The sequence below is a fragment of the Tachyglossus aculeatus genome, chromosome X4 (assembly GCF_015852505.1).
Source record: "Tachyglossus aculeatus isolate mTacAcu1 chromosome X4, mTacAcu1.pri, whole genome shotgun sequence".
Classification (NCBI taxonomy): domain Eukaryota; kingdom Metazoa; phylum Chordata; class Mammalia; order Monotremata; family Tachyglossidae; genus Tachyglossus; species Tachyglossus aculeatus.
Window position 1 is genome coordinate 49294517 of NC_052098.1, and position 26379 is coordinate 49320895.

The window sequence follows — 26379 nt, forward strand, 5'->3', positions numbered from 1 at the left end:
GTGGGCTTCAAAGAGACAGTCATTCTGTAGCAGTTTCATACATCACAATTCATGTACTCGGCTATTTAAACCATCATCAGTTCACCTATCCATCTTTCCATTCTCGTTCAGTAAGCGCTTACTGTGTGCAGAGCTTGGGAAAGTACAATACCACGATAAATGGTGACATTCCCTGACCACAGCGAGCTCCTTTTCTCCTATCTGGAAATTATGTTTTACCTATCTCTCCTGCCACGTGGAGGTTTGGAGATCAGTATTAAGGAGCTGATTGACTGTGCTCTTCTCGAGACCAATTCCTTTCCTCCCTACTCCTTCCTCCCCCATTAATCATGCAGGGGGGCTCCATCAGTTCCTTAGAATTTGACAGGGCAATCTCACCCCTTCTCCTTCTGTCTCCTCCCCTCCCACTTCCAAGGCGCTCCTTCGGTGAAGAGTGGGTGGGTTCTGCTCCGAGGGTTTCCTGGAGCAGCGGGAAAGGGAAGCATGCCTTCATGGCCGGGCCAGGGGGAGGCTAGGCCTGACAACTGGAGGCCTGGTGGCCCAGCGGCCCAGGCCCCTCCTCAGCGCTCCCATCACCTCCCGGTTCCTCAGGCTGTAGATGAGGGGGTTGAGCATGGGCGTCAGGACCGTGTAGAAGACGGACACCGCCTTGTCGTGGCTGGGAACCCAGAGGCGCTTGGGCCGCAGGTAGCTGAACATGGCCGCCCTGTAGAAGAGGGAGACGGCAGCCAGGTGGGAGGAGCAGGTGGCCAGGGCCTTGCGGCGGGCCGGGGCCGAGTGCATGCGCAGCACCGCCGCCAGGATGAGGCCGTAGGACACGACGATGATGGAGAAGGGGAGGAGAAGCATGAAGACACAGCAGGCGAACGACAAGGAGTCGAAGAGTGAGGTGTCGACGCAGGCCAGCTTCAGCAGGACGGTCACCTCACAGAAGAAGTGGTCAACCTCCCGGGACGCACAGTAGGGAAAGCTCATGGCGGCTATCACCTGGATGATCCCGTCCAGCATCCCAAAAGTCCAGGAAGCACCAGCAATCTGCAGACAGATCCTCCGGCTCATGAGAATCGGATAGCGCAGGGGGTGACTGATGGCTGTGTAGCGGTCGTAGGCCATGAGGCCCAACAGGAGCCCCTCAGAGCCCACCATGGAGACAAACAGGCCAATCTGGAGGCCACAGCCCACGAAGGAGATAGTCTTCTTGCCCGACAGGAAGTTGGTGGCCATCTTGGGCACGATGGTGCAGACCAGAGTCAGGTCCATGAGGGAGAGCTGACTGAGAAAGAAGTACATGGGGGTGTGGAGCCGGGGATCCGTGTGAATGAGGAGGAGAAGGAGGACATTCCCAACCACAGCTACCACGAAGACCACCATGATGCCACTGAAGAGCGCCAGGTGGGCTCGGCTACTGGAAAAGATGCCAAGTAAGATGAAGTTCCCCCCGGATGACAGGTTTGCCCACTGTCCCATGGTTCAGGTGCTGGTGGTTACTTGGGGATACGGAGAGGGAAAATGTTGAGAAAAAAACGGGACTTTAGGAATCCGGAAACCTGAGTTCCAGTCTCTGCTCTCTTATTCGCTTGTGGTAATCTGCGTCCCTACGAGAAAAAGATTAGCAGGGATGAGTAAACGAGCAGGGCCCTACACCATCAATCAATAAATGATATTTACTGAGCTCTTACTGTGTGCAAAACACCGTTCTGAACGCTTGGGCGGGTACAGTGCAACAGAGTTAGTAAACACGTTCCCTGCCCATGAGCTTACAATCTGTAGTGCACGTCACTAGCATGATAAATGAAGTCTAAGGACTGAGCCTCATCCAATACCATCGTTCCTTATGACAAATGACGGGGACGAGGGAACTAAGGGGTCACACTTATCCAAAGTTCACTCACCTCCTGACATGTGGAAGGGATTTTGGACCCCCCAAATTCCTAAAGGCTCCCATTAAACAATCCATCAATCAAGGGTATTTGCTGAGCGTCAACAGTGAGCAGAGCTTCATACCAAGCGCTTGGGAGAGTACATTCTCTCATCCACCAACTCTATCCCTGTGCCTCACCGATCTTGCTGTCATCAGGCACACGATCAGTGTTACGGTCTCACATCCCGCTGGTTAACCGAGAAAATGGCACAAGGCTAATATGCTTCCCTTTTCCTGACATTGGTCCATCACAGGGGGTCTTGTTTAGTGAAGTGGAAAAAGCACTTTCTACGAGATGACCCTGCTTCCCAACGTTTTTTCTGAAGAAACGATCAGTCCGGGTCTCCCTACTCCTCAGGAGCCTCCAATGGTTGTCCCTCCACCTGTGCATCAAACAGAAATTCCTGCACATAATCACCTTGCCCGCTCCTACCTTACCTCGCTGCTCTCCTACGACAGCACAGCCAATATCATATTTATTGAGCACTTACTGTGTGCAAAGCATAGTACTATGCACTTGTGAGAGGACAATATAACAGATTGGTAGACACATTCCCTGCCCCTGTAAGCTCACAGTCTAGAGGGAGAGAGAGACATTAATAGAAAAAACTATATTATGGATATGTACCTAAGTGCCGTGGGGTTGAGGGAGGAGTGAATAAGGGGAGCACATCAGAGCTACACAGAAGGGAGTGGGAAAAGAGGAAATGAGGGCTTAGGGAGGGCCTCTTGGAGGAGATGTGCCTTCAGTAAGACTTTGAAAGGGGGGAGAGGGATTGTCTGCTGGATATGAAAAAGGAGGGTGTTCCAGGCCAGAAGCAGGATGCAGGTGAGAGGTTGGCGGTGAGACAGATGAGATCAAGGTACAGTGAGTACGTTGGCATCAGAGGAACGAAGTGTGCAGGCTGGGCTGTAGTGGGAGAGTAGCAAGGCGAGGTAGGAGGGGGCAAGGTGATTGAGTGTTTTAAAGCCTAGGGTGAGGAGTTTCCGTCTGATGCCGAGGTGGAGGGGCAATCGCTGGAGGTTCTTGAGGAGTGGGGAAACACAGACCGAATGTTTTTGTAGAAAAATAATCTGAGCAGCAGAGTGAAGTACGGACTGTTGTGGGGAGAGACAGGAGGCAGGGAGGGTAGCAAGGAGGCTAATACGTTACTCAAGGAGGGATAGCATAAGTGCTTAAAGTGGAAACAGTTCAAGAGGAGGGGAAAGGATGGATTTCAGTGATGTGAAGATTGTACTGACAGGATTTAGTGATCTATTGAATATGTTGGTTGAATGAGAGAGAGGAGTCAAAGACAACAACTAGGTTACGGGCTTCAGAGACAGGAAGGTTGGTGGTACTGTCGACAGTGATGGGAAAATCAAGAGGACGGGGTTTGGGTGGGAAGATAAGGAGTTCTGTTTTGGACATGTTCAGTTTGAGGTAGCAGGACATTCAAGCAGAGATGTCTTGAAGGCAGGAGGAAATGTGAGACTGCAGAGAAGGAAAGAGATCAGGGCTGGAGATGTAGACTTGGGAATCATCTGCCTAGAGGTGATAGGTAAAGCCGTGGGAGGGAGGGAGTTCTTCAAGGGAGTGGGTGTAGATGGAGAATAGCAGGGGACCCAGAACTGAGCCCTGAAGGACATCCCCAGTTAGGGGATGGGAGGCAGAGGAGAAGCCCGTGAAAGAGACGAAAATGAGTGGCCAGAGAGATAAGAGGAGAACCAGGAGAGGTCAGAACCCTGTCAGTGAAGCCGCGGTTGGATAATGATTCCAGGAGAAGGGGGTGGTCGACAGTGTTGAAGGCAGCTGAGAGGTCAAGAGGAGCCCGCACACTTTGCTCCTCTAACGCCAATCAATCGCTGAACTTCGATCTCATCTATCTTGCGGCTGACCCCTTGTCCACCTCCTGCCTCTGGCCTGGAACTCCCTTCTCCCTTCATACCTAAAAGTCCACCATTCTCCTCACCTTTAAAACACTGCGAAAATTGCATCTCTTCCAAGAGGCCTTCCCCAATTAAGCCCTTTATTTCATTCCTCCTCCTCCTCCTCTGCTTCAGTTATGCACTTGTCTGTGTACCTCTTAAGCACTTTGACACTGCCCCCAGCCCCCCAGCAGAAAGTATTTCCCCTATTCATCTTCTATTTTAATGTCTGTCTCCCACTGCAGACCGTGAACTGCTTGCGGAAGGGGATCACATCAATTTTATTGTACATTTCCAGAACGCTTAAAGCAAGTGCTCAGTAAATACCCCGACTGATTGATTGATTTGATCGTATTTACCAACTGGATAGAATTGGACTCTCCCAAGCACTGAGTACAGTACAGAGATTTAATTATTGGAGAAAGCTACTTTCCGTTTCCATACAATCACCTCTCTCTAGCGGGCTAGAAGGCCAGTTAGCACCTCACCTTTCCCTTCTTCCTATGGAATAAGCTCTACTGCTCTCTCTGCCTCTCTCTGTCCCTGGTCTTTCTCTACATTCTCCACTCTGGAATCCAGACTGGACCCATTTCAGAGTGATGGATGGAGAGAGGGGAGAGAGGCTAATAGCCAGGCAAATAGGCAGAGGGACTGAGTCTCAGAAGGGAGGGAAGGAACCAGGAGGGAAGACTAACTGGATAGGCAGAAGAATAGAGAATCTGAGAGACGGGCAGCCAGAAAATAAACCCTCAGCAGATAGATGTAAAAACCAATAGAGAAACCAAAAGGGGGGGAAAAAAAGATACGCAGGTTAAGGGTGGCCTAGTGTAAAATGTACAGAACTGAGAGTCAGAAGACCCAGGTACTAATCCAAACTCTGCCACTGACCTGTTGTGAGACCTGGGACAAGTTACTTAAACTCTTTGGGTCTCAGTTTCCTCATCTGTTAAAAGGAGTTAAGATGCTAAGGAGTTACCCTCTACTTTTTTGCTATCGAACCCCGAGTGCAACAAGGACTCTGTGCTGAGTACAGTGCCTGGTGCATAGTAGATGCTTAATGAATACATGATTAACTAGCTACCATAAAAACAGAAGCAGAAATCAGCCGAGACAGACAAACAGCCCGAGAAAGGGTCCCTGGACAGCAAAAGAAAGAAAGAAAGAGGAATGGACAGATGCAAATGAAGCATAGTATTTATTCAGTGTTTGCTACCTGACAAGCATTGTGATAGAAACAATAAAAGTAGATTGGACAAAGTCCCTGTCCCACTTGAAGTTCACAGACTAAGAGAGAGTGCGGACATATAACAGATGAGGATAGTGAGGCACTGAGAAGTTCAGTGATTTAACCAAGGTCACAAAGAAGGCAAGAGGCAGAATGAGGATGATAGGTCAGGTCTCCTTTCTCCCAGGTCTGTGCTCTTTCCAGTAGACCTGGCTGCTTCTCTGCTCTCCTCTCCTCCCTCCTCATCTTCCTCTTCCCTCTTCTTGGCCCCTCCTTTCTCTTTCCCCAGCTCTCTTCTCTCAAACATCAAAAACTCCCCATCTCCATGGTGGGCAGTACTAGCGTGAAGCTTAAGAAGATGCCAATCCTCGGAGAGCCCAGACTTTGGTCCCCAACTCACCCTCCTCTGCTGGACCAAAGCTCCGCTCTCAACTCCCCGCTCCCTCGCTTCTCAGAGGCCGAGGGCCCTGAAGAACCATGTTGGGGAGCGAGACGCCCAGTCCGGGGTGGGGAAACCGCCCTCTAGGCCGGACCAAGACGGGTCCGAGATGCAGGTGCCCGCTAGGACAGCCGCAGGGCCTGGGTTGCAGGATGTCGTCTGCTGCCGCACCCTCAGAGCCCAGCACCTTCTTCAAGGTGCTTAAATGAGAGACGGCATTCCAAGTCTCCCCTGGCAGCCGTCTCCGAGCCCAAGGACACTAGCTCCCTTGCGGGCAATTAAGGCGAGACCCAAAAGGAGAAGGCTCAGTAGGCAGAGCAACTAATGAATCTGAGACTAGAACGCTGAGGGGGTAGTGGATACCAATTTTCCAATGCCCAACGTGCGTGGGAGTGGGCTTTGACTGCGACAAGTGGGAGTTAGAGTGCACACGAATAAACATTTGCAGACTCAGGGAAATGGTGGAATTTAGTTGTCGTCTTCTCTTCCCAAGAGATGGCTAATTCCTAGAACTCAACACAGGGCTCTTTTCTGAGCAGAAATGAATCCTGTTGAAACTAAAATTATGCAGAAGGATGTGCATGAATGTATATATATATATATATATATAGAAGGAGTTGTGACTGACGGTGAAATTCATCTATGAGTGAGTGACTGCATGGATCCAGACAGTTCCCTCCATTACTGTCAATCAATCAATCAAGCAATAGGATTTTTTTTGAATGTTTACTGTATGCTGAGCACTGTCATCAATGCTTGGGAGAGTACAATGCAAGAGAGTTGTTAGACGTTAATTACAGATATGTACAAAAGTATGTAAGTGGGGCTGAAGATGGAGTGAATAATAGGTACAAATCCAAGTGCAAGGGAGACAGGGAGGGAGAGGGAGTGGGGGAAATGAACATGCAGTTGGGGAAGGTCTCTTAGAGAACATGGGATTTTAATAAGGCTTTGAAGGTAGGGAGAGTGATCATCTGTTGGATATGAAGGGGGAGGGAGTTTCAGACCAAAGGGCGGGCAAGGGCGAGGGCCAGAGGTGAGATACACCAGAACGAGGTACAGTGAATAGGTTGGCGTTAGAGTATGTGTTCATTCATTCAATCGTATTTATTGAGCGCTTACTGCTTGCAGAGTACGGTACTAAGTGCTTGGGAGAGCACAATACAACAACAAACAGACACATTCCCTGCCCACATCAAGTACACAGTCTCGAAGGACGAGCCTACAGTCTCAGAGAAGTGATGTGTGCAGGCTGGGTTGTAGTAGGGAATCAGTGAGGTAAGATAGGAAGGAGCAAGGTGATCGAGGGCTTTAAAGCCAATGGTAAGGAGTTTGTGTTTGATGTGGTAGAGGATGGACAACCACTGAAGAGTCTCGAGGAGTGGGGAGACACGGAGTGAACAGTTTTATAGGGAAATGATCTGGGCAGCAGGGTGAAGTATGGAATGAAATGCAGAAAATAGGAAGCTGGGAGGGCAGCATGGAGGCAGAAGCAGTAATCAAGGTGGGCTAAAATAATTGCTTGGATCAACGTGGTAGCACTATGGATGGAGAGGAAAGAGTGGATTTTAGCGATGTTTGAAGGTTGAACTGACATGATTTGGTGACAGATTGAATACTTGGGTTGAATGAGAGAGATGAGTTGAGGATAATGCCAAGGTTATGGCCTTGGGAGACAGACAGGATGGTGGGGCTGTCTAAGTGATGGGAAAGTCAGGGGAGAACAGGGTTTGGGTGGGAATCAACCTATACATCAGGCAAAAACTCCTCACCCTGGGCTTCAAGGCTGTCCATCACCTCGTCCCCTCCTACCTCACCTCCCTTCTCTCCTTCTACAGCCCAGCCCGCACCCTCTGCTCCTCTGCTGCTAATCTCCTCACCGTGCCTCGTTCTCGCCTGTCCCGCAATCGACCCCTGGACCACGTTATCCCCCTGGCCTGGAATGCCCTCCCTCCACACATCCGCCAAGCTGGCTCTCTTCCTCCCTTCAAATCCCTACTGAGAGCTCACCTCCTCCAGGAGGCCTTCCCAGACTGAGTCCCCTCCTTCCTCTCCCCCTCCTCCCCCTCCCTATCCCCCCTTACCTCCTTCCCCTCCCCACAGCACCTGTATATATGCATCTATATCTGTACGTATTTATTACTCTATTTATTTATTTATTCTTTTTGTACATATTTATTCTGTTTATTTTATTTTGTTAATATGTTTTGTTTTGTTCTCTGTCTCCCTCTTCTAGACTGTGAGCCCACTGTTGGGTAGGGACCGTCTCTATATGTTGCCAACTTGTACTTCCCAAGCGCTTAGTACAGTGCTCTGCAAACAGTAAGCGCTCAATAAATACGATTGAATGAATGAATGAATGAATTAATTAATTAATTAATGGGACGATAAGGAGTTCTGTTCCGGACAGGTTAAGTTGAAGGTGTCAGTCAGACATCCAGGTAGAGATGTCTTGAAGGCAGGAAGAAATGTGAGATTGTAGAGGAGAGCGATCAGGGCTGGAGATGTAGATTTGGGAATCATCCACATAACAGACGGTAGTTTGAAGCCATGGGAGCAAATGAGTTCTCTAAAGGAGTGGGTGTAAATGGAAAACAGAAAGGGACCCAGAACTGGGCCTTGAGAGTCTCCCACAATTAGCAGGTGGGAGGCAGAGGGGGAGCCTGCAAAAGAACCTGAGACTGAGCAGCCAGAGTGATAGGAGGAGGACCAGGAGAGGACAGCGTCAGTGAAGTCGAGGTTGGATAACGTCTCCAGGAGAATGGGTGTGGTCGACAGTGTCGAAGGCAGCTGAGAGGTAGAGGAGGATTAGGATGGAGTAGAGGCCGTGGAATTTGGCAAGAAGGAGATCACTGATGACCTTTGAGAGGGCAGTTTCCGTGGAGAGAAGGGGCCGGAAGCCATATTGGAGAGGGTGAAGAAGAGAATTGGAGGAGCAGAAGCGGAGGCAGTGGGTGTAGACAACTCCCTTGGAGAGTTTGGAAAGGAATGGTAGAGGGAGATGGGGCAGTAATTGGAGGGGATGGTGGGGTCATGGGAGGGTTTTTTTTTTAGAATGGGGAGATAGGGGCATGTTTGAAAGCAGTGGGGAAGAAGTCATTGGAGACTGAACACTTGAAGATGGCAGTCAGGGAGGAAAGAAAGGAGTGGGTGGGTGTTTCGTTAAGGTGCGAAGGGATGGGGTTGGAGGCACAGGTGGAGGGGATGGCTTTTGAGCGGAGGCAGGAGATAACATCTTGAGATACCGCTGGGAACGACAGGAGTCAAAGATGTTGCAAGAGGAGGAAGGGACTGGAGAGCAGCAGGGGAGATTTTAGGGAGATAATAATAATAACGCCATTTATTAAGCGCTTACCAGGTGCAAAGCACTGCTGTAAACGCTGGGGAGGTTACAAGGTGATCAGGTTGTCCCACGGGGGCCTCACAGTTTTAATCCCCATTTTACAGATGAGGTAACTGAGGCCCAGAGAAGTGAAGTGACTTGCCCAAAGTCACACAGCAGACCATTGGTGGAGCCGGGATTTGAACCTATGACCTCTGACTCCAAAACCCGTGCTCTTTCCACTGAGCCACGCTGCTTCTCGAGATCACACCTAATGTTTCCAATTTTCTTAACAGAGTACGGGGCCAGGTCCTCAGGGGCAAGAGATTGGGGGTGACGGGGGGACAACTGGTTCGAGGAGGGAGCTCAATGTCTGAAACAACTGATGAGGCCTACGGGCATGGGAATCAATAAGGATGGAGAAATAACGTTGCAGAGGAGAAGGAAGAGTTAGAGCAGACGAGAATGAAGTCAAGATGGACAAGGACAGCCTGATGTCTGGATTTCCACCAGCAGCGCTCCGTGGCTTGTGCACAGGAGAGAAGGAAGTGGACTGAGGAGGTGATTGAGGACTGTGGGTTAGTGGTACGAGATGGGCGAAGGGAGAGGGGAGAGAATGAGTTGAGTTCAGTAGAGAGGTCAGTGTCGAGGGCATCAATTTGTGCATCAAGGCAAGGTAGTGTGCAGCAGATGCATCACTGGAAACTTCCAGGTGGATATTGAAATCCTCAGGGATCTGTGTAGGGCCGGAGAAAGAGAGAAGGAATGTGAGAAAGGAATCAGAAAGGTTCATAATGTTGGAGGTGGGTCTTGGGGGTGGTAGATGACCGCGACTAGTAATTGGAGTGGGGGGTGGAGTGGGCTTCAAAGAGACAGTCATCCTGTAGCAGTTTCATACATCACAATTCATGTACTCAGCTATTTAAACCGTCATCAGTTCACCTATCCATCTTTCCATTCTCGTTCAGTAAGCGCTTACTGTGTGCAGAGCTTGGGAAAGTACAATACCATGATAAATGGTGACATTCCCTGACCACAACGAGCTCCTTTTCTCCTATCTGGAAATTATGTTTTACCTATCTTTCCTGCCACGTGGAGGTTTGGAGATCAGTATTAAGCAGCTGATTGACTGTGCTCTTCTCGAGACCAATTCCTTTCCTCCCTACTCCTTTCTCCCCCATTAATCATGCAGGGGGGGCTCCATCAGTTCCTTAGAATTTGACAGGGCAATCTCACCCCTTCTCCTTCTGTCTCCTCCCCTCCCACTTCCAAGGCGCTCCTTCGGTGAAGAGTGGGTGGGTTCTGCTCCGAGGGCTTCCTGGAGCAGTGGGAAAGGGAAGCATGTCTTCATGGCCGGGCCAGGGGGAGGCTAGGCCTGACAACTGGAGGCCTGGTGGCCCAGCGGCCCAGGCCCCTCTTCAGTGCTCCCATCACCTCCCGGTTCCTCAGGCTGTAGATGAGGGGGTTGAGCATGGGTGTCAGGACCGTGTAGAAGACGGACACCGCTTTGTCGTGGCTGGGAACCCGGAGGCGTTTGGGCCGCAGGTAGCTGAACATGGCCGCCCCGTAGAAGAGGGAGACGGCAGCCAGGTGGGAGGAGCATGTGGCCAGGGCCTTGCGGCGGGCCTGGGCCGAGCGCATGCGCAGCACCGCCGCCAGGATGAGGCTGTAGGACACGATGATGATGGAGAAGGGGAGGAGGAGCATGAAGATGCAGCAGGCGAACCCAAAGGAATCAAAGGCAGAGGTGTCGGCACAGGCCAGCTTCAGCAGGAGCAGCACCTCGCAGAAGAAGTGGTCAACCACCCGGGATGCACAGTAGGGGAAGCTCAGAGCAGCTATCATCTGGATGAGCCCATCCAGCATCCCAAAAGCCCAGGAAGCACCAGCAATCTGCTGGCAGACCCTCCGGTTCATGAGAATAGGATAACGCAGAGGGTGACTGATGGCTATGTAGCGGTCGTAGGCCATGAGGCCCAACAGGAGCCCCTCAGAGCCCACCATGGAGACGAACAGGCCACTCTGGAGGCCACAGCCTACAAAGGAGATGGACTTTCTGCCCGACAGGAAGTCGGTGGCCATCTTGGGCACGATGGTGCAGATCAGAGTCAGGTCCATGAGGGAGAGCTGGCTGAGGAAGAAATACATGGGGGTGTGGAGCCGGGTATCAGTGTGAATGAGGAGGAGGAGAAGGGCATTGCCAGTCATAGCCGCTGTGAAGACTGCCATGATGGTGGCAAAGAGGATGAGGTGGGCCCTGCTGTTGGTGAAGATGCCAAGCAGGATGAAGTCTCCAGTGGATGACCCATTCCTCCACATGATTCGATTCCAGGAGTCTCTGAGGAGCACAAAAGAGGAATCTTAGTAGTTCAAGTATTTTTAACAATATTAATAGTGGTAAGCTTCCAGTGGGCAGGGATTGCGAATGCCAACTGTGTTGTATTGTACTTTCCCAAGCGCTCAGTATAGTACTCTGCACAAAGTCAGGCTAAATAAATGCCATTGATTTATTGATTGATGAGGCACCAGCAATGTACCAAGTGCTAGAATCGATCCAATATACACAGATCAGTCACAGTCCTACATGAGGCTCACGGTCTAAGTAGGAGGGAAAACAGGTATTCAGTCCCCATTTTATAGATGAGAAAACTGAGGCAGAGAGAAGCTAAGTGATTCGCCCAAGTCACATGGTGGGTAAGTGGCGGAGCGGGATTGGAACTCAGGTCTCCTGACTCCCGGGCTTGTGCTCTTTCCACTTGGTATCGATTATACTCTTTCTCAGCTTTTGTATGCACTTTTAGTCCACCCTTCCCACAAAAGTTTAAACTTGACCAATTTACCAGTTAGTAGCACGGGATTTTAGGCATAAATCAAGAAAGCGCAAACAAGGGCCAAGATAGTGGACAAGGGGCAATGAAGAAAATAGGATAAATTATTCTAATGTATTAAATAGAAGGGGCAATCCATGGGGAATACTGCCCATTTATTTAGTAGTAGCAGTAGTAGCATGAGGAACGGTAGTAGTAGCAGCAGTAGAAGCATTTAGCAGCAGTAATGGTAGCACTATTAGTAGCAGTAGTAGTAATAGAAGTAATAATAGTAGTAACAGTGGTAGTAGCAGTAGCAAGAGAAGAAGCAGTAGCAGGAGTATCAGGAGTAGTAATATTAGGAAGAGGAGTAGCAACAGTAATAGTAGCAGGAGGAGGAGGAAGAGGAATACTACTACTCTTCTATGTCCTCTATCCCTCATCTAAACATTTGGTACGGTGCTCTGCACACAGTGAGCACTCAATAAATACTCCTGATTGATTGGTTGATCGACAAGTTTGAAGACAAAGAAACAATTTGCAGATGCTAAGAAGGCCCCCCTCCCCTGGACCTCCGCCCTCTTGGTTTGGTGAGGAGTGTATCTGGCCACACTAATCTAGTGTCCTTTAATGGGCCGGGGAGAAATCCAGAGGAGAACAGCAGCCACAGACCCTCCTCTCAGCCCACCAGTGGCTTCCCCGGTTTCCTTCAAGTTCAACACCGTCTTCTAACTTCAGCCTTCACACTTCTCCCTACGCTGGCCTCGGTGTACTTTTCTAAAGCTGGCATCTGCAGTGTGAACGACAGCCAAGTTGCCTCCTTCTAGCCCCATTTCAGTCAGGCTTCCCTATCTCACCTTTATTATTATCGTGGTTATTAATAATATGAGCACACTTCTCCCTACACTGGCCTCAACGTACTTTTCTAAAGCTGGCATCTGCAGTGTGAACGACAGCCAAGTTGCCTCCTTCTAGCCCCATTTCAGTCAGGCTTCCCTATCTCACCTTTATTATTATCGTGGTTATTAATAATAATATGAGTAATCACGATAATAATAATAAGGATAAGGGAAGCAGCGGGGTTTAGTGGAAAAAGTCCGGTCCTGGGAGTTGGAGGACCTGGGTTCTAATCCCTGCTCTGCCACTTGCCTGCTGTGTGACTTTGGCCGAATCACTGTACTTTTCTGTGCCTCACTTTCTCCATCTGAAAAATGGGGATTCAAAACCTATGCTCCCTCCTACTTAAGACTGAGAGCACCATGGGGCACAAAGATTGTGTCGCACATGTTTAATCTGCAACTACCTCAGTGCTTTGTAGGGTGAGCCCTGCATGGGGCAAGGACCCCATCTGGTCTGATCATAATAGTAATAAGAAGAAGAATGTTAAGCAAGCACTTACTACGTGTCAAGCACTGTTCTAAGCGCTGGGTAGATACAAGCTAATCAGGCCAGACACAGTCCCTGTCCCACATAGGGCTCACCACCTAAATACTAGGGAGAACAGGTATTGAATCCCTATTTTACAGTTGAGGAAACTGAGGCACAGAGAAATTAAGTAACTTGCCAAAGGTCAAACAGCAGGCAAATGGAAGAAACAGAATGAAAACCCAGGCCCATTCACTTTCCACTAGGCCACACTGCTTCCCCAAATCTAATTATCTTGTGCCAATGCCTGCTCTCAGTACATAGTAAGTGCTTAATAAATACCACTATTACCTTTCATTTTCCAGGCATCCGGATTTTGTACATTTCTCTTCAGTTGAGAAATGTCCACCTCTCTGATCCCAATCCAGAGAGATGGGCAGAAACCGGGAAAATGGTGAACAGCAGAGGAAAAGTCCAGCCACTAGGAAAACACAAAATATGTGTGGTGGAGGGGGGGCAGGAGAGAAAGAAAGAGAGAGAAGAATGGTCAAACAGAGGAACTAAGAGGCTGAAAGAGTTAGACAAAAGGACAGACGGAAAAAGGGAACTGGGAAAATGGACAAGTTAACAGAGGAACCAAGAAGGGGAGATCAAGCAGAAAAAAATCAATCAATCAATCAATCAGTCAATGGCATTTATTGAGTGCTTACCATGGGCAGAACACTGTATTCTGCAGTTGTAGAGTTGGTAGACATGTTCCCTTCCCATAACGAGCTTACAGTCTAGAGGGGCAGAAACAGAAGCGAAATCCTGCGGAGAGGAGAAGCAGAGAAATAGCAGAGGGCAGACAAACCAGGAGGAAAAGATATGGACAGGCAGGATACCAGTCTGCTGTGTGCAGGTGTCCAGATACATTAAGCAGAGAAAGAGACAGAGAAACTAAGCAGAAAGTGACCCAGATAGGCAGACAAAGAGAGAAACGGACAGAACCCAGTAGGGAAGCATTGCGGCCTAGTGGTACGAGCCCGGGCTTGGGAATCAGAGGCCCGGGGTTCTAATTTCTGCTCTGCCACATGTCTGCTATGTGACTTTGGCCAAGTCACTTCACTTCTCTGTACCTCAGTCCTCATCTGAAAAATGGGGATTCAATACCTTTTCACCTTCCCCCTTAGACTGTGAGCCCCACGTGGGACAGAAACCATGTCCAACCTGATTATCGTATATCTTATGCCAGTGCTTGGCACCTATAAGCACTTTACAAAGACCACAGATACTATTTTAGGGAGCACAGACCTCCGTTGAGGTCACTCCAGGGCTGAGCCAGCCCCTCCCACTTGAACCTGGGGTCTCCTTCCTCCTCCTCCCTGGGAGCCCCCTCCCGCCCACCCGGCTCTGGCCCCCAGCACTCCCAGCGATGATGGCAGGAGGGGAAGGAGAGGGTGGGGGGAGAAGGGAGCGAGTGAGCTGGCTATCACTGACTCTTTCACCCCAGAAATCATGGTCGGGGTGGAGGCGGGTGCCACTACCCTTCCACTGCCCAGGGGCACTGCCCTCCGCAGATCAAAGCGGCCTTCACTGCACCCGTCACAACCACCGGCTCCACAGAACAACTTTTGTAACCGGGACAGCCTATCCAGGGCTTTTCCTTATCCCGAAGCTGAGTTCCAGCCTGCTTCCCCTTACTTCCAGGGCTGAGAGAAACCAAAGGAAGCCAGAGAATTCCGGAAGACCCTGTTCTCCTGCTGACCCTCTGACCCTGACCCGCTGGCCCTAACCACAGTCTTTCCTCAGGGGGCATTGCCTAGCCGAAGGGCCAGGGCTCGGCGTGTCCCCTCAGCCCCGAGTCTGGGATTCGGACCCTGACCCCCTGTCTCTAATTCACCCCTGCCTCCTCTGCCAAAGCACCTCTCTCTTCCCCCGGCCCCGATCGCTCCCAGAAGCGGAGGCCGGGGGGGTCCAGGAGCCAGGAGGAACGGACGCAGCCCTCGGCCGGAGGACCAGGCCGCACCCACGGCCCCAGTTCCCCATCTGCTAGGAGCCAGAGGTTTAAATGTCAGGGAGGGAGCGAGAGAGGTTCTGTGGGGTTCTCTCTCCTGGGGGCTCAAGAGGCCGGCCTCCCTGGACCTGAGGATGCTTGCTCCCCTGCTACCAATTAAGAGAAGGCCGAGAGGGGCTGGATCTAAAAGAAAGAGATGGGAAGGGACTCAGTGGCCAAGGAAACATACTGAGGCCCCCCACCCCCACCCCCATCCCCAAGGAGGCACTGGATGCTGATTTCCCAAAACCTGAAGGGTTGCTATGGAGCTGAGGGTGAGCGGGGGTTCTCCACCTCACAGGGTAGGATGGGGGGAGATGGACTTCAATTGCAATGAGAGGGAGTTTGAGGAGACTCAAGGAAACACTTGCTGTCACGCTAAGGGTTCTGACCCTTCCTCTGTGCCACAGGGGACAGGGACTGTGTCTGATCTGACTGCACCGTATGTACCCCAGAGCTCGGCACATAGTAAGTGCTTAACAAATGTCCAATTTGTACTTCCCAAGTGCTTAGTACGGTGCTCTGCACACAGTAAGTGCTCAATAAATTCAATTGACTAAAATATCCTCCCAGTTATTATTACTATTTCACAGGAACACTGTAAGGGTAATGTGGAGGGGCGGGATGGCCTAGTGGAGAGGTAGCATGGTCTAGAGAAAGAGCCCACGCCTGGGAGTCAGAGGACCTGGGTTCTAATCCTGACTTCCCAACTTGTCAGCTGTGTGACCTTGGGCAAGTCACTTCACTTCTCTGGGCCTCAGTTCCCTCATCTACAAAATGGGGATTCAGTCCCTGCTCTCCCTCCTCCTTGCACTGTGAGCCCCATGTGGACCTGATTATCTTGCATCTACCCCAGGGCTTAGTACGGTGCTTGGCACACTGTAAGCCCTGAATAAATACCACAAGTACCATTAAAACAAAACAAAACAAAACAAAATGGTATTTATTGAGGTCTTACTGTATGCAGAGCTCTGTACTAAGTGCTTAGGGCAGTACAATACAACAGGAAGCCTAAGGGAATTCCTGCAGCCAGACTGATGGGGCCAAGCCCAGCTTCACGCTGTGAAGCAACATTGCTTGGGAGTCAGAAATACCTGTGTTCTAATCCCAGCTCAGGCCACTTGTCTGCTGTGTGATCTTCAGCAAGTCACTTCACTTCTCTGGGCCTCAGTTCCCTCATCTGTAAAATTGGGATTAAAACTGTGAGCCCCATGTGAGACAGGGACTATGTCCGACCCGATTTGTTTGTATACGCCCCAGCGCTTGGTGCAAATACAGTCCTCTACACTGTAAACTCGTTATGGGCAGGGAATATGTCTGTTTATTGTCATATTGTACTCTCCCAAGCATCTGTTTATTGTCATATTGTACTCTCCCAAGCACTTAGTACAGTGCTCGCACACAGTAAGTGCTCAATAAATACGATTCAATGAATGAATGAATTTCCCCCACATGTTCACGAAATCTATCACGAAATCCTGTCAGTTCAACCTCCTCAACATCTTCAGAATCCTCCTTTTCCTCCCTACCCAAACTGCTATTTACGCTGATCCAAGCACTTACCCTATTCTGCCTTGATTTCAGTGCTTAGTACAGTGCCTAGAACATAGTAAGTGCTTAACAAATACTTTTATTATTATTATTATTATTATTATTATTATTATTATCATTACTGAATCGGCCTCCTTGCTGACCTCCCTGCCTCCTGTCTCTCCTCACTCCAGTCCTTACTTCACTCTGCTGCCAGGATCATTTATCTGAAAAGGAACTTTCTGTCATTGTCTCCCCACTCCTCAAAAACCTCCAGTGGCTGCCTATCCACCTCTGCATCAAACAGAAACTCCTTACTGTCCATCTTGTCTCCTCCTATATTAACTCATTAATTTTCTACTACAACGCAGCCCATGCGCTTCACTCCTCTGTACCTCAATCTCGCCCAACTTGCCATCGACTCCTTTCCCTCCCTCCGGCCTGAAACTCCCTCCCCTTTCATATCAGGCAGTCCACCATTCTCTCCACCTGCAAAACCCTCCTAAAATCACATCTCTTCCAAGAGGCCCTCCCGTCTGCATCAATTTGGCTGTGAACCCCTTAAGCACTTTGATACTCACCCCCATCTCCCAGGAAATAGAGTATAAGGATATGTACAGAAATACCTCCCAGCACTTATGTACATATCCTTACACCCAATTTCCTCCAACCAGAATCCATTTTAATCTCAGCCTCCCCCTGTAGACTGTAAACTCCTTGTGGGTAGAGATTGCATCTACCAAATCTGTTGGACTGTACTTTCCCCAGTGTTTAATACCACGCTCTGCACACAATAAGCACTCAATCAACGCTCTCCCTCTTACTGAACTGTAAGTCCCATGTGGGACCTGATTAACTTATATCTACCCCAGCGCTTAGTAATAATAATAATAAATAATAATGGTATTTGTTAAGTACTTACTATATGCCAAGCACTGGGGTAGATACAAGGTAATCAGGTTGTCCCATGTGGGGCTCACAGTCTTAATCCCCCTTTTACATGTAAGACCGCGTGGCCTAATGGATAAGGCGTCTGATTCCGGATCAGAAGATTGAGGGTTCGAGTCCCTTCGTGGTTGCAATTTTTCCTGTATATATGTATATATGGTTGTACATATTTATTACTCTATTTATTTATTTATTTATTTTACTTGTACATTTCTATCCTATTTATTTTATTTTGTTGGTATGTTTGGTTCTGTTCTCTGTCTCCCCCTTTTAGACTGTGAGCCCACTGTTGGGTAGGGACTGTCTCTATGTGTTGCCAATCTGTACTTCCCAAGCGCTTAGTACAGTGCTCTGCACATAGTAAGCGCTCAATAAATACGATTGATTGATTGATTGATTGATTTTATAGATGAGGTAACTGAGGCACAGAGAAGTGAAGTGACTTGCCCAAAGTCACACAACCGACAAGTGGCAGAGCTGAGATTAGAACCCATGACCTCTGACTCCCAAGCCCGGGCTCCTTCCACGCTGCTTCTCTAGTGCTTGGCACAGACTAAGCGCTTAACAAGTACCACAATTATTAATAAATGTCATTGATTGATGGACTGATCGATCCCTGGGAACACGGGTACCGTTTCCAAGCCGTAAGGCCCTGCGGCAGGAGAGGAGGTGGCGGAAGACCTGGGGCTTAGACTAAAACTACCGGTCATAAAAAAGTCCCGTGCCATATCTGAAAACTGGACCCTCACCCCTCCTGGTGCCACTTCAGCCATGTCTTCGCGGGAATAAATAGCAAGCGGCTGGTTGGTGATGGTTTTCACTTATCATCAGTCATCATCAGTGATATTTTCTGAATGCTTTCTATGTGCACAGCGCTGAACTAAGTGCTTGGGCGAGTACAGTATAGCAGAGTTGGCAGACACGTTCCCTTCAGTCTTTGGTCCTTAATCATAAACTTATTCTTATAGAAACAGCATGACCTAGTGGAAAGAACATGGGTTTGGGAGTCAGAAGTCATGGGTTCAATCCCGGCTCCGCCACTTGTCAGCTGTGTGACTTTGGGCAAGTCACTCAACTTCTCTGTGCCTCAGTTACCTCATCTGGACAATAGGGATCAAGACTGGGAGCCCTAAGTGGGACAACCTAATAACCTTGTACCTATCCCAGGACTTTGAACAGTGCTTAGCACATAGTAAGCACTTAACAAATACCAACGTTATTATTATCATTATTATCATTATTATTATTATTATCATTATTATTATTATGGAAAGAGCCCGGGCCTGAGAGTCAGAGGACCTGGATTCTAATCCCGGCTCTGCCACTTGTCTGCTGTGTGATCTTGAGCAAGTCACTTCATTTCTCTGGGCCTCAGTTTCTTCATCTACAAAATGGGGGTTCAATACCTGTTCTCCCTCCCGATAAGACTGCGAGCCCTGTGTGGGACCTGATGATCTTGCATCTATCTACCCCAACTCTAAGTACAGTGCTTGGCACATAGTAAGTGCTTAACAAATACCATGTAGTAGTTAGGAAACACCAATTGTTGTTGAATAACTCTCATTATCATTAAGCCCTTACCATGTGCCAAGCACTTCTCTAAGCTCTTAGATTGTGAGGTCTAATGTCCACCTCTGTATTCTCTCCCAGTGCTTAATACAGTGCTCTGCACACTGTAAGAGTTTGACAGAGAAGCAGCGTGGCTCAGTGGAAAGAGCACGGGCTTTGGAGTCAGAGGACATGGGTTCGAATCCCAGCTCCGCCATATGTCTGCTGTGTGACCTTGGGCAAGTCACTTAACTTCTCTGAGCCTCAGTTACCTCATCTGTAAAATGTGAGCCCCACATGGGACAAGGTGATCAACTTGTATCCCCCCAGCGCTTAGAACAGTGCTTTGCACATAGTAAGCACATAACAAATGCCATTATATATATATATAATATATATATAATACCATTACTACTATATTACTATGCACCGGACACATTTCCTGCGCTACACCGGACTCACAGGTTTAGAGGGAGGAAGGCAGGCGGAAAGATGGGAGGAAGAAGTAGACTAAAAGTTTCTTGTGGGCAGGGATAGTATCTACCCACTCTGTTGTATTGTCTTCTCCCAAGTGCTTAGTACAGTATACTGCACCCAGTAAGTGCTCAATAAATACCACTGATTGATTGATACCACTGATTGATTGATTCATTCATTCATTCAATCAATCGTATTCATTGAGCGCTTACTGTGTGCAGAGCACTGTACTAAGTGCTTGGGAAGTACAAGTCGGCAACATATAGAGACGGTCTCTACCCAACAACGGGCTCACAGTCTAGAAGGGGGAGACAGACAACAAAACAAAACATGTGGACAGGTGTCAAGTCATCAGAATAAATAAAAATAAAGCTAGATGCACATTATTAACCAAACAAATAGAATAGTAAATATGTACAAGTAAAATAAATAGAGTAATAAATCTGTACAAACATATATACAGGTGATGCGGGGAGGGGACTGGAAGATCTTCCCTGAGGTCTGGTATCTGGCATTTCCCACTCTTCCCTGGGTGGAATTGGAGGGGAGAGGGGATCCAAAGGCATTGAGTTATTTGAGGTTACTAGTTACATAAGGACCTACTCACCATCTGATTTTTTTTTTGCTTAGTACAGTGCTCTGCACACAGCAAGCGCTCAATAAATGCCATTGATTCAACCTGAAAAATGGCGTTTTGAAAGCCCCCCAGACTGTGTGGGACATGATTATCTTATAATAATAATAATGTTGGTATCTGTTAAGTGCTTACTATGTGCCAAACACTGTTCTGAGTGCTGGGGGAAATACAAGGTAATCAGGTTGTCCCACGTGGGACTCACAGTCTTAATCCCCATTTTACAGATGAGGTAACTGAGGCACAGAGAAGTTAAGTGACTTGCCCAAGGTCACACAGCTGACAAGCGGCAGGGCCAGGATTAGAACCCATGACCTCTGACTCCCAAGCCCGTGCTCTTTCCACCGAGCCACGCTGCTTCTCTAACTCAGAGTTTTTATCTAACCCAGACTTTAAGTACAGTGCTTGGCACAAAATAAGTGCTTAAAAAATACCACAATTATTATTAGTGGCATTTAATGAGCACTTACTCTGTGCTGCTCTAAATGCTTGGGAGAGGACATCAGAGCTAGTTAATAGGCCTAATCCCTGCCCTCAAGGGGTTTACAATCTAGCAGGGGAGATTGACACTAAAATAAATCACAGGTAGAGAAAAGCAATAAAAACTGTTATATTTGTTTAGTGCTCACTGTGTGCCATGTACTTCGCTAGGCGCTGGGGTAGACATAATCAGGTCAGACACAGTCCCTGTCCCGTGAGGGTCTCACATCTTAAATATGAGGGAGAAGAGATAGTGAGTTCACAGCCTAAATATGATGGGGAACAGTTTTGCATCCCAAATCTACAGATGAGGAAACTGAGGCACCACGAAGGGAAGTGATTTGCCCAAGGTCACATAGCTGACAAGTCCATCTGGATCCGTCCCTTCTAAGCATTCGATAATCACCCCACTTTCTGCAAAACACCATTGATTTATGTATCCATAATTTATATTAATGTCTGCCTCCCCATCTAGATTGCAAATTCCTGTTGGACAGGGAACGTGTCTGTTGTATTATACTCTCCTAAGCACTTAGTACAGTCCGTCATCTACCGCCCCCCCCGGCCCCACCTCCAACTTCTTTAACGATTTTGACCCCTTCCTCACCTTCCTTCTCTCCTTTTCCATGCCCACTCTGATCCTCGGAGACTTCAACATCCACATGGATGTCCCTGATGACTCCTCTGCGCCCGCCTTCTATCTCTCCTTGACACTGCCAACCTCTTGCTCCACCCCACCTCACCCACTCACCAACTTGGTCATACCCTCGACCTCAACATCTCCTACCACTGTACTGTGTCCACCCTCACCAACTCTGAAATCCCTCTCTCTGATCATAATCTTCTCACCTGCCTCCTCACTCACACTCCTTTCCCCTGTAAATCCATATTACTCCCTCACAGAGATCTCCGCTCTCTTGACCCCATCCATCTTTCTGAGCGCCTCACACCCCACCTCGCCATCCTCTCCTCTCTACCCAATCTTGATGATCAGATTACTGCTCTCAACTCTACTCTTTCTACTCGGCTAGACTCACTCGCTCCCCTTTCCCTTCGCCGCTCTCGTACCACTAACCCACAGCCCTAGATCACTGCCACTGTCCACCTCCTTTGCTCTTATGCTCGAGCTGCCGAATGCTGCTGGCGAAAGTCTAAACACCAAGCCAACCTCGTTCACTTCAAGTTTATCCTTTCCTGCCTTAACTCAGCCCTCTCCTCTGCCAGACAAAACTATTTCTCCTCCCTTATCGACACCCATGCCCATCATCCCCGTCAGCTCTTCCGTACATTCAACTCCCTTCTCAGGCCCCTGGTTCCTCCCCCTCCTCCTTCCCTCACCCCCAACGATCTGGCCTCCTACTTCATTAACAAAATTCAATCCATCAGGTCCGACCTCCCCAAAGTCACTCCTCCCCCCCCTTTTCCAACCCCCCGGCTCTCAACACTCTCTGCTACTCTCCCATCCTTCCCAGCAGTATCCTCAGAGAAGCTCTCCTCCCTCCTCTCAAGTGCTACTCTGGCCACCTGTGCTTCTGACCCCATTCCCTCTCATCTCATGAAATCTCTCGCTCCATCCCGTCTCCCCTCCTTAACTTCCATCTTCAACCCCTCACTCTCCACTGGTTCCTTCCCCTCTGCCTTCAAACATGCCCATGTCTCTCCCATCCTAAAAAAACCCCTCTCTTGACCCCATCTCACCTTCTAGTTATCGCCCCATCTCCCTCCTACCATTCCTTTCCAAACTCCTTGAACGAGTCGTCTACACGCGCTGCCTCGAATTCCTCAACACCAACTCTCTCCTCGACCCCCTCCAGTCTGGCTTCCGTCCCCTACATTCCACGGAAACTGCCTTCTCAAAGGTCACCAATGACCTTTTGTTCTCTGTCTCCCCCTTCTAGACTGTGAGCCCACTGTTGGGTAGGGACTGTCTCTATATGTTGCCAACTTGTACTTCCCAAGCACTTAATACAGTGTTCTGCACATAGTAAGCGCTCAATAAATAAATACGATTGATTGAGTGATTGATTGCTCTGAACCCAGTAAGCACTCAATTAACATGCTTGATTGATTAATGTCTGACTCCCCCTCTAGACTGTAAATTCCTTGTGGTCAAAGAACATGTCTACCAACTCTGTAGTATTGTACTCTCCCAAGTGCTTAGTACAGTGCACTGCATAAAGTAAGTGCTCAATAATTACCATGGATTGATTGATAAATTGCAGAATTGGGATTAAGATTCAGGTCCTCTGACTTCCAGTCCGTGCTCTCTCCTTTTGACCGTGCTGAGGAAGGAGAAGCTGCAAGTTTATCCTGTACAGGTGCCCGGGGCAGTTACTAGACAGTAACCTGAGCGGGGCTCTCTCTCCCTCTCTCTAGCCCATCCAAAAGAAAGAGAAGTCCAAGTTCATCCTGTACAGGCCATTGGGATGGAACAGGCTCCTCGTTGGCCTATTGCCTGGATTCCCAGCCCCAGGAGCACCTGGCTCCCAAGCCCAGAAGACTTAAGATGGGGGCCAGGGGACTACTGGAGCCTATTTGGCTCCAGAAGCAGAGGGAGAAAGTTTGTTCACAGGCCGTGGAGATCTCATTAGCCCCCCCTCATTAAAACTCTAGCCAGAGGCTCCTAACTTGGCCAGTTAATGAGTCTCAAGGGGGTCCAGGCTGCTAGCAAACCAAGAGTAGGGTGAGGGTTGGGCTGGGGTGAGAGCAGGCGATGGGGGGTGAGAGGAGCAAGGGGAGTAAGAGAGGATGGGGGTGGAGTGAGAGGGGGCAAGAACGGGGGTGATAAGGGGTGAGGGTGTGGGCAGAGGGATGGGGGTAAGAGAGGTGAGAGGGGTGTGAACGTGGTGAAAGGGGGTGAGGGCGGGGTGGGTGGGGGGTAAGGGTAGGAGAGAGTCTGGCTGTGCTCTAACACCCTCTGCGCCATCTGCTCTAACCTCCCTGCCCCTCCCACCCCCCAGTTTTCAGACAAACTCATCTTCACCCCTTCCCTCCAGTCCCCTGAGCCCACAATTGTTATTATCATACCACATTATTAAATTGTGGTATTTGTTATGCGCTTACTACGTGCCAAGCAGTGTACTAAACTCTGGGGCAGATACAAAATAATCAGGCCCCTCATGGGGCTCACAGTCTAAGAGGGAGAACAGATATTGAATCCCCAGTCAGGTGAGATTCTCTTGTGAATTTAAAGACCCCAAAAAGGAGACAGCACAATTCCCACCAGTCACTGGAATCAGATCTCCTTCTTGGGAAGACCTTTTTTTGTTTAACTTGGATCCATCCAGCTGCAGCCTGTTGTCTGCTTTCGGTAGTGATGGACAATAGAGTTGCCATCTTCTTCTCCCACACGGGGCTACAGTCTAAGTAGGAGGGAAAATAGGTATTGAATCCTAGGTGATGAATTGCGAAGCAGCCTGGCCTAGTGGAAAGAAGCAGAGGACGACCTGGGTTCTAACCCTGACTCTGCCAATTGCTTGCTGTGTGACCTTGGGTGAGTTACTTCACTTCTCTGTGCCTCAGTTTCCTCAACTGAAAAATAGGGATTAAATCCTACTCCCTCCTATTTAGACTGTGAGCTCCGTGTCGGACAGGGACTGTGTCCAGCCTTCTATCTACCCCAGTGCTTAGAACAGTGCTTGACAGATAGAAATGCTTAACAAATACCATAGAAAAAAATCCCAGTTTTACAGTTGAGGAAACTGAGGGCCAGAGAAATGAAGTGACTTGTCCAAGGTCACACAGCAGGTAAGGGGCAGAGCTGGGACTAGAACTCAGGTCCTCTAACTCCCAGGCCCAGGCTCTTTCCACTAGGCCACACTGCTTCCTGCAGCGTGCTGATTATCTTGCATCCAACCCAGCACTTAGTACAGTGCTTGGCACATAGTAAGCGCTTAACAAATACCACAATTATTATTATTAGTCGTAGTAGTGGTAATATTACTGAGAGGTCTGGGAAGAAAAGTCCAAGCAGTCTCTTGTCTTTCTCAGGGCCCCCAAATAACTGGGAAATTGGGAGTGTTTAAAGGCATTATGAGAGTTATTCTAGTGTCCCTAAGCCCTTCTCTAGTGAGAGGAATTATATCTCCAGTCAGGATTTCCAAGATTCCAAATATCCCCCCCCCACCATGCCTGCCCATCACTCCAAATCCTTGTGCTGCCATTGGAAATCAGCTTGTGCTGCGGCGTGAGACACGAGTTAGACATCAGGAAGAATTTCCCAGTGGGAAAGGGCGCTAGACACTGGAATAAGCAACTGAAGACTTAGAAGACTTTCCTCATGGGCAAGGTTCTTTTCTGTCTGGGAGAATAAATTATATATTATAAATTACCGATTTGTATTCATGTTCGTCTCCCCCTCTAGACTGTAAGCTTCTTGTGGGCAGGGAATGTTTCTAGCAAGTGTTTTATTGGACTCTCCCAAGTGCTTAACACAGTGCTCGGCACACAGTAAGCACTCAGTGAATATCACTGATTGATGGATAGATTGAAGGGTTGGATGAGACCCAGTGTAGACATAGGGGAAGGTGGTGTGCTGTGTTTCATAGACTTGGGCCGGGCTTTTGTATTTGTACACGCCTGTCTCTCATTCTACCTTCACTGACATTGAGTATTTTAGAGTTTCTTCCTTTGCTCCTGGCCTCTCCCTCCTCTGAGGGCCTGGACAACTAGTTCTAGTCAAAATCAGGCAGTTTAATGTTTCCCCGAGTCAGAATGAAGCACACACGGATGGCACATATGCGTACACACACACTCCTATATCACATTCAATCACTTACCAACTTGCAACCATAGAATTATACACACATCTGCAAAAATAAACCCCCCCAAAACGTGGCCATATTGGAAAGCACACACATTTCTGCCACTGCAACTATAAACACAGACCCACAATTACACCCCCAAACCTGTGCACACATATCCAGTGCTTAGTAGAGTGTCTGGCACATAGTAAGCGCTTAACAGATACCGTAATAATGATAATTAATTAATATACTGTATCTGCCACCTACTTGAGAGAGAGGTCCAGGAGTAAGGAGACCCGGGTTCTAATCCCAGCTCTGCCCCCTGGCCAACTGTGACCTCCAACAAGAACTTTAAACTCTCTAGGCCTCAGTTTTCTCATCTGTAAAATGGGGATCACTTTAGAGGGAGGTCCTTTTTACAGTAGTATTTGTTAAGCACTACTCTGTGTCAAACACTGTTCTAAACACTGGGTTAGGTACGAGTTAATCAGGTTGGACACAGTCCCTGTCCCACATGGGGCTCACAGTTTAAGCAGGAGGGAATAGGATGTAATTCCCATTTTACGGGTGAGGAAAGTGAGGCACAGACAACTGAAGTGACTTGCCCAAGGTCACACAGCAGGCAAGTGGTGGAGTCAGGATTAGAACCCAGATCCTCTGACTCCCCAGCCCCCTGCTCTTTCTACTAGGCCAAGCTGCTCCTCGGTTCTGAGGATAAAATTTTAGATAACCGTGAAAGTGCTTCGGAGAAAAAAAATGGTTACGCACATCCACTTCAAGATGTTTCCACCGCAAGCACATAAATAAATATACATGTGGTTACAACTGTATATTCAAACACAAACATAAATCAATCAGTGGTATTTATTAAGCACTTGCTGTGGGCAGAGCAATGCACTTAAGCGCTCGGAAGAGTAGTATTATTATTTTTTTAAGCACTTCATTCATTCATTCAATCGTATTTATTGAGCGCTTGCTGTGTGCAGAGCACTGTA

General features: G+C 48.7%; 2 protein-coding genes and 1 non-coding gene across 3 annotated transcripts; 1 reads left to right on the top strand and 2 right to left on the bottom strand.

Annotated features, from left to right (window-relative positions):
- Nucleotides 1–489: 489 nt before the first annotated feature.
- LOC119947898 (olfactory receptor 56-like) lies at nucleotides 490–1467 on the bottom strand. The gene has a single exon (XM_038769551.1). The coding sequence runs from the start codon at nucleotides 1465–1467 to the stop codon at nucleotides 490–492; it is 978 nt and encodes a 325-aa protein (XP_038625479.1).
- Nucleotides 1468–10162: 8695 nt separating this feature from the next.
- Nucleotides 10163–11134, bottom strand: LOC119947900 (olfactory receptor 56-like). Its single transcript, XM_038769552.1, has one exon. It carries the CDS (start codon nucleotides 11132–11134, stop codon nucleotides 10163–10165), a length of 972 nt encoding a protein of 323 aa, XP_038625480.1.
- Nucleotides 11135–17558: 6424 nt separating this feature from the next.
- TRNAR-CCG lies at nucleotides 17559–17631 on the top strand. The gene has a single exon. It is a non-coding gene; the product is annotated as a tRNA-Arg (tRNA).
- Nucleotides 17632–26379: the final 8748 nt, after the last annotated feature.